Consider the following 16,979-nt stretch of genomic DNA (forward strand, 5'->3'; position numbering starts at 1 on the left):
GTATGTCTATATAAATAGTTTTATGTCCTGATATAATTATAACTATGTCCTACATAGAAACTGTGGACATACCTTCTGGATCTGATAATTGAAGCCAATGCAAAACACTTTCAAGCTGCATTCTTTCTAGTGGTCAGCAGAGGGCGATCCCTCTGTTTGGAAGTCTGCCTTCTATCGTATCTGCTTTTTCCAAAAGTGACCAACAACAAATAACACAGACAGCACCACATGAAAAAGGTGTGCAGAATACAGTCTTCTTTTAATATTTCACATTACAGAGACAACACAGTCGCGTCTGTTATGCTTTTTAAATATTTGCACTCAGAACAACCTGAGTTGACCGAAGAGTTAATACTAGATGGCAAAAATATAGAGAAGTCATCAACGTGTGGCAAAAAAATAAAACTACTTGAGAAGAAATCACAGATGAATTGAACAGACCTAACCTGACATATTATACTCACGTCTGTTTTAAAGGCAGTTAAAGTCTGAAGCAAACGTGTTGTGTTCAAGTGCTTTTCTGAAAGCCCGTAAAACAGAGTCCGCTTTAAAAACTAACGGCAGTGTGCGTTTAGTCTAGCTTATCCAGTGATGAAGAATCTGCAACACGCCGCTGCTTTACATTCACTCTGCGAGGACAGGTGTGTGTCGAGCTCCTGCTGACTCGGCGATTATCACTGAAACACAGACAGTATTTCTGCTACTGTAACCTGCAGCCTCGGGCTTCACATCAAACATACGGACTGTGCGCGTGATCAAGTCAAGGTCACTTTCTGTTGTCATGGGAACCATCCTCACATAAACAGCAAATTAAACAGATTGACAGGAGGAACCATTTGGCCCGCTGTGTTCAGGATGAGTGTGCTTGTAAATGAGTGTGTCCATCTGAAGCAGATGTATAAAGGGGACCCATCATGTCATATAAATACACTTTTACAGTGTTGGATGTTCTTGGCTGTATATTAAAGTAAAGCTCAGGTTTCAGATTAATCTAAACGCTCCATTTACCTTTTTTTATTTTCAGTATGATGTCGATGAGAACAGATATCCTTAATGTGGTCTGTGCAGTGGCCAATCAAAGATCAATAAGGCATATTTTGAACTCTGAATAACACAAAGCTACTCTTGAGAGTCCCAGAATAAAAATACAGAACTGGAAATGAGTAGAACAGGTCCCCTTTAATGTGAGAACACTCTATTTACAGACTGTTGTGCTGCCAGAGAGAATCAAAGTGTAGCACCACTAAAAGAAAACACTCTACCCAAGCTTTTGTACATGTAAAGGATCAGTTCACCCAAAATCAAAGGCAGCTTTGCTTAGAGTGCAGCATTCAGAATATAGTGAAGTCCAAGCTTCACTGTGGAAACCGGAAGTTACAGGCGGTTAACCAGGCCTCAGTTAACCACCTGCTTGTTGTACCTTAATCACTCCCTGTTCCTTTATTTATTTATTATTTTTATATATTAAAAAAAACGTCTTGAGGAAAAGCAAAAATATAAAGAAGTTTAACAGAAGGGAATAAAGAACCAATACTGTCCAATCCACCCACTCAGAGTACTGATCCTTCAAACGTTCAGGGCTGTGTGTGAATGAGGCTGTCTCAAAACTCCGCAGCTGCACATATGCAGCTCCAAAACCGGGGGATTCAGATCTGAAAGTATACTGCTAAGGGTTAACTAGAAAAATAGCAATTTAGGTGAACTGACCCTTCAAAATGGCATCTACACACACACACACACAAAAAAAGAAGTCCACCATCCTGTGTTCCACCCTTTTTGTCATTTATCAGATTACTGCTGATTCAGCTTGAAAAATCATCCGTCAGAAGTTTCATGAACGATTGATACTCCTGACCGATAATCTGTAAGAAAGAAATCAAAGATGGTCTTCTAAAAAGTGATGCGGCTTCTCAGTTTTGGCTGCAGGTACGCTCACCCTCCAGCCTCTCTGCTGATTCCTTGCTGTCGTCGTGGACGGGAAGCAACAGAAAGACGCTCTACTCCAGCGATTTGGCGAACTCTGCGTAATCTATGTAGCCGTCATTGTTTTTGTCATCGTCCCTCAGAACGTCATCGATGAGGGCAATGAGTTCCTCCTCTTTCATTGGCTGGCTGCTCTCTCCTCTCTCCTAAACAGAGACGAGCAGAGCAGCAAAAACGATTGGACCTTTCTGTGCGCAGGAATCGTGAGGCGAATATGTGTCACAACAATATTTTTAATCACAGCAACAGAAATAAAGGAGCAGAAAACGTCTCAGCTAACAAAACTTTTTTAATCGCTTTGGTGTCACGTTGCATGAATTCTTTGTTTCCTAAGGGGTGATGGAGCTGCATTGTCACCGATTTTGTCCCAGACACCCTTCCTGACACCTTCCTGAACATTTAAAAAGTTAGCGGGATAACAAAGCCTCATCTTTGTTATCCCGCTAGTTACTGGCTAATTAAAGCCAGTAACGGGCTTAATGGGAGACAGTGTCAATAAAAGATTCAGAGAAGTCTCGGTGCACATGGGAAAAGGCCAAAAATCTGTACTGATTAGCTGTGACCTTTGAACCCTCAGTGTGTACTGCATTAAAAACAGACACAGAGAAGCTTGCTGCCTCCTCTGAGTCTATTTAAGATGAAATTTAAATCTCTCCTTTTTTAATTATTAGTGTTTCTGTCAGCACACGGGTCAAACACCAGCATCCATGGTGGTGTCTGTGAAGGCCAAAGGCACAACTGGTGAGAAGACCTTATTTGTGCAAGACAATTCCTAACACACTGTGCAAATATTCCAACAGCATGACTCCCATATAAAGAAGTCCTGGAGCTTAAAGGCCGCCAGCAGTACTGACCTGTCACCCACTGAAACAGCTGGTGCATTATGAAACAAATTTTAAAAAATTATGATAAGAAGAGACCCTGAACTGCAGACATGCTGATATTCTATATCAAAAAAACTAGAGCAAAGCTAACATTTACAGAGTGCTGCTAAAAGACAGTAAACATGCCCCTGTCCCAACTTTCTGAAACACAAAGCATTTAAATGTCTCAGTCCCAACCCACAGTAAGAAGGGTATGAGAAAGTGGGAAAGTAACCGTTATGTATCCTTTTAATGCCAACTATGACAAAAAAACATGCTCACACATGCATTCTCACCTCTCTGTGTACATGTGAGATTGCTGTTGCAAGCTCCAGCCCGTCCAGCAGGTTGTTCCCATCGTAATCGTGCATTTTGAAATAGTGCAGCTGGAGCTCCTGGGGCGTCATGTCTTTCTCTGGTTTGTCTATGACGCCCTCTAAATGCTCCATGATGTGGCTGCCACCAGAGGGACAACAAATAAACACAGCTACTGATTAGACAGAACCCAAAGTTCACCTCGTCCTGAGTCGTGCACGGCCATGTCACTCACTCTTTGTCTTGAACCATGTTTCTATCCAGGCGATGTTGGCTGGCTGCACTTTCTACGATCTGCTGCTGATGGTGGTGGTGGTCTGGGTTCATCTGAGCGTGAGCGCACAGAAAACAGCAGGACAAAAAGAGGAGCATACCCCCCCACTGCACACTACACCTGCTGCTCCTCATTCTGCTGCGGAAAGGCAAAGACAGACAGTCAGCAAGTTCAGAAAGACAGCTCTTGAATATCTATGTTGGACATCACCTTCTTACTACTCAAATGTCCTCAGTTTAGCACCTCACTTACATCCAGCATACACCTTCATACGGATTCCCATGTTTATCTTGATCAAACTACATTCACACCTGTTTTATAAGTTTGATATCTGGCTCTATAAGACAACAGCAAGGTGCTACAAATCAGCACCATATGTTTATGGCCCATTTTAACAAAAAACACCGCAGACACACACAGTGCATAATTACATGGACCGCACTAAAAGGGATGTTTCTGCATTAAGCTGTGAGATTACACTGCTATGCTAACTCAGTTAAACAGCCAAAATAAAAGAGGAATGTATGACCGTTAGCTTGAGAGCCATTATAAGATAAATACGGCAACAAGCTGCATTTCAGGGCTACGCTGAAATAACATAATTTCATGGGTCATGACTTGGTGTAACTGGTAAAAAATAAAAAAATATATATGTACTTACGTTTAAATAATTTCTATCTTCACCTGTATCCGTGAACAGTTGTGCAGTTGTGCGTAGTTTGCGGGTTTTAATGATCAATCCGAGCTTTCTCGGACTGAGCGGCTTTCCGTAGCTTCACTTTGACACGACAGCTCATTGTGATTGGCTGCAGCTATCCGAGAGCGCTCAACTGGGGCAAGATGATTCCCTCCACGATAGTCTGAATTCTTCGTCTTTCTCTGTTTAAAGTTAAAATTAGTTTTATTATTGTGTTGTAGGTTACAGTAAGATTCGTGTTCAATTGCTATACAGTAATAAGGCTCAAACTAAACTTTATAGAATATTCCGTATAGAATAATTTTATATATTTCTAGTGCTTTCCGTTTTCACGAACTAGCGTTTTGATCATTTGACAGAATTTATGAATTCACGTGACAGACATGTGCTGTTGAATCACCTTTAGCGGTAATAACTTAAAGGTTTTTGGTAAACTTTTAGTTTTTTGTATGACTTTTTGGCCCCAAAAAGTTGATTCTGGAATCTGGACGTAGCGTTTTCAGTGGGAGAAACGTTTCGTCACTCGTCCAAGTGACTTCTTCAGTCTCAGCTGACTGCAGGTTTCCCCAACCTTATAAAGAGTACATTTGCACAATGACTAAAACCAGACCACTGAATGAACAAAGAGCTGTGAGGTCAGTTCCTTGATCATTTCAACCTTTTGGGATTTACCTGGATGATTGAACATGCATCAAGAATTTGGTTCATTGGGCTTTGGTTTCATTCGTTTATGCACAGCTCTCTCAAGGTCCCAGCACAGCCTTTCAATCAAGTTTCAATCTGGACTTTGATCCAAACCGTCACCATTTTGCATGACACTATGAGGTGTTTGTGCTCTTATCCTGTGTTTGCTTTTGGCCAAACATTTCCGGTTTAGTCTTGAATCTCTTTAGTTCCTCAGAAGCAGTAAGGATGTACTTTTTTCCCCCCACAAGACTGTATGTATCGATGTTGTCTTCCCTAATAAAACATTAAACGATAGATGGATTAAAAAAAAAAACTCAGTAAAAACTTCCTGTCACAGAGGCAGTCATATTTTCTCTAATGTTGGGTGTTTTTCACATCTCAGATATGAATATGCTTAATGACAAGTTTATGGAACCAGTGAATCTTTTAAGGCAAACCTAATTATTCTCATCCCACACAGCATTTGTGATCTCAGCCAATAGCAGCACAGCGTCAATTCCTCTCCTGTTGTGCCATGTGCATGCAGGGGTCACCACGGGAGAAAGATCCACATTGTTTCACTTCCTGACACAACCTTTGCTAGCTAAGGACTGGTGTTGGGCCAAGAAAAAGGTGATTTCCAGTATTGAAACTCTTATAAATGACCGATAACCTGTCAAATAGGGTTATGTCAAGAATCATATAAAGTCATTTTAAGCCACAAGCAACTTTTCTTACCAGAAGGTAGAAGCTGCAATCAGTTTTTGGCAAAGTGAGTTTTATATACTATTGCTTTATCCAGCTAAAAAGACATATCAACATTAAAAATGTATTTTCTAAAGAGTAATATGGCCAAGAGGGCAGCAGAAATTGCAACAAATATAATGTAATAGCTCTCAAGAGATATTTTAAGTGGCCAAAAGCACTAGATTGAATATAATGTAACTACAATAAGGCTGGACCATAAAGATACCAGCAAAACAGGTCATTTCTTTCCTTTCCATATATAACCCCTCCATAAATCCTGTTGACTACAGTTTTTTTTTTTTTTACAAACATAGGAAAATACGTTACACATAAAAAAACACACTCTCTTTTTTGGCACAACACCAGCTGAAGGAGTATACATTAGCTTGTGACCCTCTGATGTTGGGCTTTTCTTTGTGTCTGTCTCTTCCTTGAATAGAACCAGCAAACTTCACATCAAATTGTGTGACCCACCAAACCATGGAGCCACTCGAGAATTTGGGGTTGGCGAAAATTCCCACCAGGGTTCAGAGAGGCCTGGAGAATCCAATGATACGTTCCAGATATTTACATATGTAAAAGTATTCCTACCATAAAGGTATAAATATCCATGAACACACACATACACACCTCCACTTAAAGAGCCCCCCTTTTTTTAATGCTCAAACGAAGCCTACGCCCCTGGTGGCGGACCTATCTTATCGGGTCACTTTGAGGTGAGACTTTCTCTACGTCAGCAGGGGGCGTGGCCGCTCAGCTGTGAGGTCTGTCAGCCCAGCACAGCACAGGGTGGTGGACACGACAAGAGGGACGAGCGTCGTTTATGTCAAGCAAATGTCAACTTTCCAGAGAGAAAATGAAGCAGCTAAGTCTCTGTTCAGGAGGCTTGAGGTTTTATTTTAATGTCATAAAGTAGCTGATAGATCCTGAGTAGTCAGTGACCCTCGTTTCCTCTGTATGTGCACCCTGTGCTGTGGTTTTATGGGTAAATGCTCACTGTGTGATTCCCCCCAGCGCCCCCCATTTAGTTGAATTGTATTTTACATCACATTCCTGAGCTTGATAAAGCGCAATTACACCTCATAGCGCAATAGCTGTCAGATGTACTGATCCAGCATCAGTGAACAAAGGATTTACCAACAGATTTTGTTTTTCACTCATTTATTAAATGAACACTATTAAAAAAACAACCCACAATATGTATCTGTACTGTATATCCTGCCTCGGCTGGGTTGCCCACTTTGCTGCAGCATTCTTTGCATTGCTGTTTCTTAAGCTCTACCTGATCCAGTTAAAGTGTTGACGGCAAGAGATTAGGGACATGGGTTTTAAGAGGACTTCCTTCCCTTCAAACAGCTACAGATCAAGCCCTCTCCAAATGCCACACTCATTTGAAGTTGAGAAAAAAAAAAGCTTTAGACAGAAAAGCAGGAATGTGAATGTTATAATAAACACGAGCAATAATTCCTGCATAAACAGAGTGTGCAGGTTCTTGGGACTTCCTACTGATGTGTAATGCAACAGCAATTAAACCCATGTTAACGCCTGCATGTATTTCTCTGGACTTTGCTGCTGTTGACTTTCTGTGCCCGTAATAACCCACACCCCACCCTCCACCAGCCTCCCTCCGCACTCTGTGATTACACATTTATTTCTCCTGGTCCTAGTCTGCAGTTACTCCCATCGTGACCGGGGAGTACAGTCACCATCGGGACAGAGCGGCGATGGCATCCCGGATCTCCTTCACTCAGGCCCGGCTGGAAGCGGAGCTGGAGCGCTACCGGGCCGAGTGCCAGTGGGACAAGATGCCGGCGATAGTTGAGCAGATGCAGGCTGCGCGGATCCACGAAGACGGTGAGTTGATGGTGGTATGCACCTGGGGTTTTTTTAAGTTCAGGTGGCTGTTGTCACTTCCTGGCTGTTTTTTTTAACTGTTCATTGATTTGTACACTGTAAAAAAACAAAACAAACAAACAAAAACAAAAAAAAGAAAGAAAAAAAGTTTTTTAAGTTTCGGGAAGCTGCTTCCAGGGGAGAAGCGGTAAGAAATTCTCTTAAACAATTAAAAGTACTGAGGATTTTTGTAGTAATATCCACCAGCTTTAGTTCTAATGATTTTCACAAAACACTCACTGAGTGTTGATCAAGCATGGACATTTTTTGCAGTGTTTTTTGCTCACAGGTTGGACCTTGATCTCTCAACACTGGCTTCCCCTTGTTGAAGTTTTTCTAAGCAAATCTATTTAATCGTTGATATTACAACAATAAATTTGCTATGTGTCCCAATGTGATGTGCAGAGAGGGTCACACAGGGCAGTAGGATGGCCTCAATGAAAGTTTACAGTAGACACACTGAAAGGGTATATAAATAATTAAAGGAACTGAGTGGCCTTCTGCGTGCAAGATGACCAGTATTGCCTGCATGCAAAACAAGATTTTTCCAACAGGTTATTAACTGCCCGCCTCTACCCTTGAAATCACTTGACATTGTACACGTGCTCAAAGAAATGCAAACAGGCATATTGTTTCTGTGCCTCATAAAGCATTCATTTGGTAGCTCACTAATGCACCTGCCTCCAACCCTCACCTTAGCAGAGTAAATATGGGCTGAAGTTCTGGCTGATAGTGCAGACCGGCAGTTTCTCCTTGCCCGCACATGTGCTCATGTGTTAAATTAATGTGGTATTGCTGTGAGCATGCATGACTCACACTGTAGCTGATCTGTCAGGGACTGTGTGTGGAAAGGTTTTTCTTTTTAGATTAGAGATAGAGGAACTTTGTTTCAAGTAAAGCAATAAGCTGTTAAACTTCCAACCAACTGTAAAACTGTAAAAAAAAAAAAAAAAAAAAAGCAGTAATACGTGGTGTACTCTGCGTTCAAGTTTCAAATGTATTTTTTGGGGGAGTTTGCTGTAGGTGATGTTGTGAGGAAGATGTAACAGTCTGATTTTATCTCACTCAAACAGAAAGGACAGATGTGGTAATGCACTACTTAAAAACAGCAGATATCTTTTAGGATAGCTACTTGGATACGGTATTTAAGGCAGACGGAGATTTGGAGCTTTTAGTAAAATACGGGAAGTACAGCATATTTTACTGTGTTATAAATGTATTTATTTATTCATCTTTATTGGTGAATAAAAAAATATGTGACCATTAATTTTCTTCCTCACAGGTATCGCACGTATCCTTAAAGCTACTTTTTGTAAAAACCCTTTATAAATGTAATAAAAGCTTTCACCACAAGGTGTCTCCATTTTACCAGAAAGTTGTAGCGTAGCATTATATTCATCTGTGTACATCTGAAATTATTTCATACTAGAGCACTGAAATGTAGCTTCTAACTAATCAGTGTTTCAATCTCAATTTAAAAATGTTAATTTCTTTCTTAATCAAAAATAATCTGTGTTCTTTAGCTACTAAAACAGGCCTCATAGTAACACGGTGTCTGTAGAAATGTTGAGCTAGCACTAGCTTGAACAATGCTGGAACGAGTCATTTTAGACTCAGGGCAGACTGGACATTTTACTGACTTGACGTAAAATCTTGTACTTCAAAGTGGCATTATGCAAGAGTAAAGCTATCTTTATTTCTTTTTCAATTAATATTACTGCAAAACGTCTTGGAAAGCATAGCCGTTTTCTCTTAACATTGCGTTTACTGGTTTAGTTAACTACAGAAGGTTTTAAAATGTTTTCAGTCAGCGGTTTTTACAACGTACCTTTTTGCTTCCCAACAAAGGCACTGCAGCCAGTGCACTTCTTCCCTTGTAACATGTCTCTATGTCATGTGTATATATTGTGCAGAAGATATCTAGTAGTTTTGGTGAATGGTCTTTAAAACCAGCAATCTCATTTTGTGGCCACATGGGGGCAGCAGAAACAAAACTTTTGGCAAGTGGGCATGGCTACCTTTGGACATGGTCATGGACGTGAGGCTTCCCAAGTCCCATTTTGAATCCTCAATATTAGCATTTTCACCATTGCAGTTTGGTTTAAAAATTCTGGATGTGATAAGGAAAGGCACGTTGGATCTTGTAAACTAAGCTGGAAAGTGTGTACTCAGGTCAAATTAGAAAGCTGTTTACCTACAGAGGTTTAGCTTAGAGGAACACAAGTTGTTTTGCAAGACAGCTATCTCTAAGTCGGTGGCCTTCAGACATACCAGGGTGGAAGGCACTTCTGACAGCTAACATCTTAGCAAACATTTAGAGTGGTGTTTCTGTCCACCTTAATGTTAGTGTAGTGCGTGTTGTCTGTTTAGTCCATTTTGGTCTGCACTGACTTCTAAAGGGGTTATCTGGCTACTAAGCAACCAAATGCTCTACCACTAGCTAGCTAGTTGCTATACTTTATCTGCCTTAAATCACTCTTAGCATATCTGGTTACAGGGCTAATCATTAGCTAACCAGTAGTGTTTGAAAATTTGGAACTACCTCCACTTTGAAATTAAAGAAACAGGTTACTAAAACACAATGAACAAAGTAATTTAGTTTGAAAATATATTTAGAGCAACTTCAATGTTTCAAACAATCTTGAATGAGCTTTTTTTTTTTTAGAAAAAAAAGAGGAAAAAATAAAAGAAAAACAACAATGAATGCTAGCTCCCAGAGGGAGATGTCTGACAGGGACAAAGTGGGGACAGAACAGGCCAAATCAATGCTGTGAGTTTTTCATAAAAGAACGGGCAATGGGTTGAAAACATCCGGGAATTAGAACTAAAAAAGCAAACTCTCTTTGTGTTTATCACTATCAGTGACCTCTTTCATTAAGAGATCCATGTGCTACTATGAAAATATTGAAACCAGCATTATTACTTACGCTTCAAACAAAATATAGCTCATCAGTAATAGCAAGAAACGCTTTGATCGTATTCACAGGAGGTTCAAATGTTTATAGGAATCCAAGGAAATTGCTGACTAAAGGGGAGGTGATTAGTAGGAAATGATAAGGCTGCTCGTAAAATGAAAATCGAGAAAATCAGATAATCAGAGCAATGATGATATTCAAGAGAACTGAGTGTGAGCAAACTCCAGGGTAGATTTGATCTCTCTACTTGATAAGTCTTGAAGTGAAACCAGAATGTTTTTGTTTTTTATCTCAGTCCTTTGTTACGTTACTACAACACCGATTCTTGCCAAAATCTGGGCTCCAACTTGACGGTGCAGTTATTACATTGCTCTTAATGTGGCCACGGGCTGAGACACGTCCTGGTGTTTAGCCCTCACCTTCCCCTCGCAGATATCTTCAGCCTTGACGGTGCTGATAAACCAAACTTGCAAATATGTCAAGTATATCAGGGCATAAACACTGCGCGCAGAGCTGGCAGTGGTAAACACACATACGCACAGTGAAAAAGCCAAACAGGAAAGCTTTAATCGAGTGTGTGTGTGTACACAGACACTGAGGTTTACTACTGGACTGTAACTGAGTGCAAGGCTCCATCTGAAGCGGGTTGTTTTACTACACATGTAAACTTTAATTCGCTGTAGGTGGATGGGAGTGTTTATCTGCTGATACCGAGGTTAAAGTTCTTTAAGAAAAATATTAGGAGAAATGGAAACTGTAGCTTCTAAACAGACTTAAGGACTCAGGCATGTTTGAACTGCTCTCCCTGGGAATTGCTGTTTTGAATGGACTGAGGGAGGTTTGCTTTGGCTACAGAAACAAATGACCTGTGACCTTTAGCTCAGACCTTCAGCATACTCAGCTCACTGTGAACTTTTTCGATGCCGCCCCCCTCCTTTAGATGATTACGGGACGCTGCTGATGGCCGAGGCGCTGCTGGAGGAGTGCCTGCTGGAAAACATGGATCTGCTACGCAGGTCCAAACCTTTGGTGGACAAAACCCAGCCCAAACTGTGCAAGGCCAAAGGACACCTCAACACCATCCTTAGCCGAGGCCGTCTAACAGTTAGTCTCATCTAACTTACTTCTGATATCTGAGTTTTAGACTTTGCTCTGCTTTTTAAAAAATGACTTCCTTCATTTAATCAAACAAAGCCCTTAATCAAACAGAGCACTGACAGCTTCTATAAATTGCATCCTTTTCCGTGGCTTCTTCCTATTCAGCATTTCTTTATATTGCTGTCCTGCAGCCCCGTTACTTGAACGAGGTTCTGCTGCTGATGGCCAAAGTGCACTACGTGCAGGGACGCTACCGGGACGCCCAGGGAATGTGTGCCAGGGTGGGGCTGGAGGAGCTGACGCAGGATGACCAGCCGACCTACCACCTCCGCCTGCTGGCTGAGGCGTTCGTGATTAAAGGTAAAAAATGTTTTTCTTTCCTTTTTTTAAAAGTTTAATTGGTTGGTTCTTGATAGCAAAGAAAAGAAAACAAACTAACTTTGAAGAGAAAACAAAGATAAACACTGCAGAGAATCCAATCTGTTGCATGTGCAGTAGGGAGTGTGTAGTTTTCTGTGCATGCTCTCTCCTCAGTTTTAACTGAATATAGTGGGTTACATAATCTTTCTGCACTTCCTGTCCTGTGTGACTGTCTGCTGCGTGACTTTGTTTCTTTAAGCTGCCATGATCGACAGTCGTTGCAATGGGCAGCATTAAGAAAGAGACTTGCACATCCACTTTTTTGCAGGTACACCAAAGAGAAAAAAATCCTACACAGTGTCTTGAATGTATTTCAGTTAAGAGGAGTGAGCTTTAATCTTCGTACTCACACGTTAGTGGCTGCATTCATGTTTTTAAGCTGCGAGGCTGAAAGGTCAATGAAAAAGCAAAATCACTGACAACACGGCGCACTCACCAGCACCAGAGGACAACGAGGGGACAGCAGGAAGCAGGAGGGCTCGTGGGAAATGTCATGGGGAGAAACTAACTTAGTTTGGACCAAGACTTGAGGTCTTCCTGGTCATTTTTATTTAATTTTAAAGGACGTTGGCAGTAGCTCCTTTGGGATCAGGGGGTTAAAGGGCAGGTAGCTCAGGTGTGTTTCACTTCATCCTGCAGATGCCCCTCAAAAGCATTTAGATATGTGTCTAAGTAACGATGCATATGAACCCAAGGACACGAGGTTTCCCAATGCATTTCACTGTAAGGCGACAGCATGCGATTCACCTCACCTTCCTGTGATTTTGACTTGTGGCCGATCAGCGTGTACCGCTAACTGCAGCCGTGCTACTGGTTCTACACTATGTCACTGACTGACAGCTGGTGGCAGCAGCGCACCGACAGCAGAAGACCGCTAGCTACCAAGTTCAGAGTCTGGGCCAAGGACACGTAATAATAATAAAGTCTCTTTAGACCTTAATTGATTTGTTCGCACTCAGCAGCAATATACAGCAATAACATTTCTTTTAATTTAGAAACAGGATCATTACTTAAAAATATACCTGACAGAAGCCATTAAAACTTTTTCCTCTTACAAACAGTAGACTCTACACAGCTCCACTTTAACGCTCCACTAACTCCAGGAACTCCTCTCTCCACTCCTGAATGTGGGATTTTAATGCCAACTGATTGTAAGTGTCACTGGAGCCTGGCTGTGCCCACAGTCTTTGTGTGAAAGAATGACGATGTGTCCTTATTAATGAAGCCTGTCCCAGTGAGCTCCATAAATCTCTAAAATCCTTGGAGGCACAGTTAGTATAAAAATGTCACGCAGGAGAAATTTGACTGCTTGTTAATACTGCCAGGTATGAGTGCTGAGACAGACCCGTGGTGGTTTTAAAGAATACTTGCGAGGTGGAAAGCATACATTATATATTGCAATGTATATATATGTATATATCTCAATGTTTTCGCACGACAGGGCGTTCTACCAGTGTCGCATCTGTGCAGTGGTCTCACTCTAACCCTATCTACATGAAATATAATGCACTTCATAACACAGCTGACAGTGTTTCAGTATGACTTCTGGATGTCTGCTACACCGCTGCACAGTTTACATTTACAGCACATCTCCTGCTTGTCAGCCTGGACCTTCAGTAAGCAAAAGCAGCTCTAAGAACTGGCAGGTTTCCTTGAAAAACACCAGCAGCAAGGCTGAACTACTCTCTTCATACATTTCCTTAATGATCCCTTAACTAATCCCTCTGATAGGAGCTGTTACAGCCTTAAAATCACAATGACCTTTTATGGGGTTTGGTGGAAATGGAAGGGAGGCGACGGGCCAGACTGTGGATTCAAATGTTGCACGACTGGATAACATCAGCTTGATTGGGCACAGTGCTACTATTGTGTTTTAACCTTAAAGATCCTGATGAAGCGGTGCATTTTCTTTCTATGTGTCTGTTCTGTCCTGCAGACATCTTCAGGGAGCAGATTGGGAATAAGCTGACAATGTAAAGCTCCTCTGGAAGCTGATTTCCCACCTCTGGTCTTTGTCTTGACACGTTTTTATACAGATGCTTCTTTTAAAAGCACAACAATCATGAGTCATACGTGAAGGGAGAATTTACAGTTAGTCACAATCACAAGCTGTCTCAAGCCCAAACATGAACGGCCCCCCTCCCCCTCCATCACTTTTTATTTTGGAGTCATTTTAAAAATATGCTCTTTCCAGTCAGATACAGCCTTAAGTGTTTTTTTTTTTTTTTGCTCTAATGTGACTCACTGAATACCAGCATCATTAAAGGTCACAGATCACATTCACAGAACATTACACTGGAGGCCTGGATAATCTTGTTTCACTCACCATAATCATCATCATTATGCGGCTACACTCCCTGTTTCCTGATGATCGGACGTGACCTCACGCTCATCAAACTGGAGAGAATTTGTTGCAATAACTGTCAGATTTCTTTTGATTGCTTTGAAGCCCACTGAAGGATGGTCTTTGCAAACACTTTTAACGTAGATCAGATCCTGCGGGGGCTGCTTGTCTCCTCCCCGCACTTTTCCCAGCGTTGCTTTGGAAATGAAGTCAGATGTGAATACTTGGATGATGACGTCTCCTTATTTGATTTAGCTTAGCGTCTGGCCTGAGACTGCTGCCCGTCACAGGCCTCCTGCGGTCTACAGAAGTTCCTGCTCCCCTCGATGTCTGCTAGTGCACTTATTGTACAAATAAGTGCACTAGCAGACATCATCTGGACGGCACGGGCCTGTTAACGGCTGCTTCTGTACTTGTGCATCAGAAATGCACTTATAGGTAGAAAAAACAAACAAAAACAAAAGGACAGAGTTCAGTTCAATTTTTATGTATACAGCACAAACCTTTACATTTTAAGGTGAAAGCCCCCCCACAAAACCAAATGAGCATGTACTTTTAAAAGGAAGAAACCTCTGGGTGAACCAGCCATCTACCTCGACTGGCTAAGGGGGATTAGGGGAAAACGTAGACAGGTTCATGAATATAGAAATGCAGAAATAAACTAGCCCTAACCCTCCACTGGAAGACAATCAAAGCCCTAAAGGTGATGCCTTCGTTTGTATAACTGAAAACATTATGCAGACAGGATAACCATAGTTATTAGATGCTCATCCTGAAGGAGACGCTAACATTTGTACCGATTTTCCATCCAAGAACTGCTGAGATATTTCACTTGAAATCACAAATATTAACCTTGAGAGATGCTCGAGGAAAAGTCATGGGATCATCTAAGATCAGGATTCATCCTCTGGGACTAGTAAATATTGTCAGAGCCGTCCAATGCACGGTGAAACATCTGAGTCTCATTTTAACAGACTAAAGTTACTTGTATTTTCAGATCTATCTCAGCGAAGTCTGTCAGAGCAACTGAGCATTGCAAGTGCAGATCGAATAACAATGAATGGACAAACAGTTGAAGCAGTAAAGTCTGAGTTATCGCCACTTTCAGTCTATTTTGTGAGGCTCAGCCTCCGTATTTCACATAATACTTCACAACATTTACCCCTGACTGCCACATTTCGAAAAACCCTGTTTGAAATGTTGTTATTAGTAATACTAATGATCTGTTTTATCAGGTAAATTGACCTCTTCCAGTCACCCACAGCTCCTGTATTACATTTTCAGCTTAACCTGACCAGCTGCAAACTAAAGCAGTTACATTTTTAATGGTAGCTTTTGTTAGTTTGTTTGCTTAGTTAGTCGCTGAGACCAGGTGCTCGTAAAAACCGACCACGCCACGGTCTCTCTCCGTGCGTTTCAGGTCTGTCTCTGGATCACCAGACGCTCTCTGCCGTGTCCCGTGTTCGTCTTTCTGAGAGAGAGGAGGAGTCCCTGTCCTGTTACCTCAGGGCCTGTGACGCAGCTCTGTCCTACCTGCAGGAGCTCGATAAGGTGGGCTTTCTATGCCCGTGTGAGAGCATGATCACGCGTGTGACCCTGTTATGGCTGTGTTTGGTTTGGCATTTTACTCCATTTTACTGTTTCCAACACAAACATGTGATGTTTGATAGTGTTTAATGGCTCTGTATCTGTCACTATGAATACTGAGTTGTTGTAATAATCTTTTGACAGAAACTTTCTTACTTATCTCTGTGTTTTCAGGTTGTAACAACGCCCCACATCAAGTCAGCCAAAACCATTTTACTTCATTCACCCAGTGATATTGAACTGGGCTACTTCCTGCAGGCTGCATTACAGAGTGCTTACCTTTGTCTGCTGCATAGGGGGTGAGGGTACCAACCATAACAACCATCTTATTTTTGAAAAGCAAAAATAGACCCGGCAACATCTTTAGACATGCTCACATGTGACAGTATAATTCCAACGTCTTTGATAAGAGTACAAGTCAGATGATTTCAATTTTGTTATAATTATATTTGCATAAATATTAAATAGAATTTGTTACATGTGTAGTTGCAGATTGGATGCTTGTTTTGTGCACTGCAGAGTTTTATTGTTGATTCCTCCTTTCATCACAAGACTCGCTCTGTGGAGTAGAGAGCTGTGTGCTCTGTCATTTAGCTTGTGTTAGAGTGAAGAGTAGAAGAAGAAATCAAGCCTAGCTTTCCAGCACCATTTGACCTTAGTGCACCACAGATGCATTTTTACTCGTGATCAATAGGTGGCAGTGTTGCTCTTAGACATAGAAAAGCAAGGAGCGTTTGAATGGTCACATAGGAACATAATGTTACACTTTCACACCTACACGTCACACTGATATACGCTTACTGTGTGTGTGTGTGTGTGTGTGTGTGTGTTAGTCATCTTGCACAGGGTGCTCACCAGCTGCGTAGAGTGCTGAGGGTGGTGGAGTCACGAGGGTCTCAGAACTTCAGAAAGGTGGGCCACCTCTCACACACACACACACACACACACTGCACTGTATTCTAATACTTAACCATTGTTACATAATTCCAGTCCCAGTCCATTTACTCGACACCAGTCATATGCTTTTACCAGCTTTCATGCAGTTTGTATGTATAATATTATACATATACATACATAATAACACAAGTACAAGTTAAAGTACTAACTGACCTGCTGCCATATGATGCAGGTGATCGGTTCAGCACAATTTTTAAGCTAGAAAGGCTGTAGGCAAATG

General features: G+C 41.5%; 2 protein-coding genes across 3 annotated transcripts in view; one reads left to right on the top strand and one right to left on the bottom strand.

Annotated features, from left to right (window-relative positions):
- Positions 1-240: 240 nt before the first annotated feature.
- On the bottom strand, positions 241-4,212 carry mcfd2 (multiple coagulation factor deficiency 2, ER cargo receptor complex subunit). Of its 2 annotated transcripts, none has more exons than XM_063491376.1 (4): positions 4,097-4,212; positions 3,397-3,570; positions 3,143-3,302; positions 241-2,129 (listed from the first exon to the last, which is right to left on the bottom strand). In XM_063491376.1, the coding sequence occupies exons 2-4, from the start codon at positions 3,567-3,569 to the stop codon at positions 1,998-2,000; spliced, it is 465 nt and encodes a 154-aa protein (XP_063347446.1). In that variant the 5' UTR covers position 3,570; positions 4,097-4,212; the 3' UTR covers positions 241-1,997. The 2 variants fall into 2 exon arrangements, with proteins under 2 accessions (XP_063347446.1, XP_063347445.1); XM_063491375.1 differs by having other exon boundaries at positions 3,397-3,573.
- A 2,096-nt stretch (positions 4,213-6,308) lies between these two features.
- ttc7a (tetratricopeptide repeat domain 7A) overlaps positions 6,309-16,979 on the top strand; it is a 62,629-nt gene continuing 51,958 nt past the window's right edge. Inside the window, exons 1-7 of the mRNA XM_063491236.1 lie at positions 6,309-6,436; positions 7,213-7,399; positions 11,294-11,457; positions 11,643-11,811; positions 15,636-15,766; positions 15,977-16,101; positions 16,636-16,714. Of these exons, the coding sequence (XP_063347306.1) occupies positions 6,380-6,436; positions 7,213-7,399; positions 11,294-11,457; positions 11,643-11,811; positions 15,636-15,766; positions 15,977-16,101; positions 16,636-16,714 (912 nt within the window). The 5' untranslated portion in view covers positions 6,309-6,379. The remainder of the gene's footprint in view (positions 6,437-7,212; positions 7,400-11,293; positions 11,458-11,642; positions 11,812-15,635; positions 15,767-15,976; positions 16,102-16,635; positions 16,715-16,979) is intronic.

This window comes from Pelmatolapia mariae, linkage group LG13 (assembly GCF_036321145.2).
Source record: "Pelmatolapia mariae isolate MD_Pm_ZW linkage group LG13, Pm_UMD_F_2, whole genome shotgun sequence".
In the NCBI taxonomy this organism is placed as follows: domain Eukaryota; kingdom Metazoa; phylum Chordata; class Actinopteri; order Cichliformes; family Cichlidae; genus Pelmatolapia; species Pelmatolapia mariae.

Excerpts from the sequence above, each read along its gene's own strand:
- mcfd2 (XM_063491376.1), bottom strand. The coding sequence starts at position 3,569 with ATGAGGAGCAGCAGGTGTAGTGTGCAGTGGGGGGGTATGCTCCTCTTT. Across the intron at positions 3,303-3,396 it reads AACATGGTTCAAGACAAAGA|CCACATCATGGAGCATTTAG; the intron begins GTGAGTGACATG and ends CTCTGGTGGCAG. Across the intron at positions 2,130-3,142 it reads TCTCACATGTACACAGAGAG|GAGAGAGGAGAGAGCAGCCA; the intron begins GTGAGAATGCAT and ends GTCTCTGTTTAG.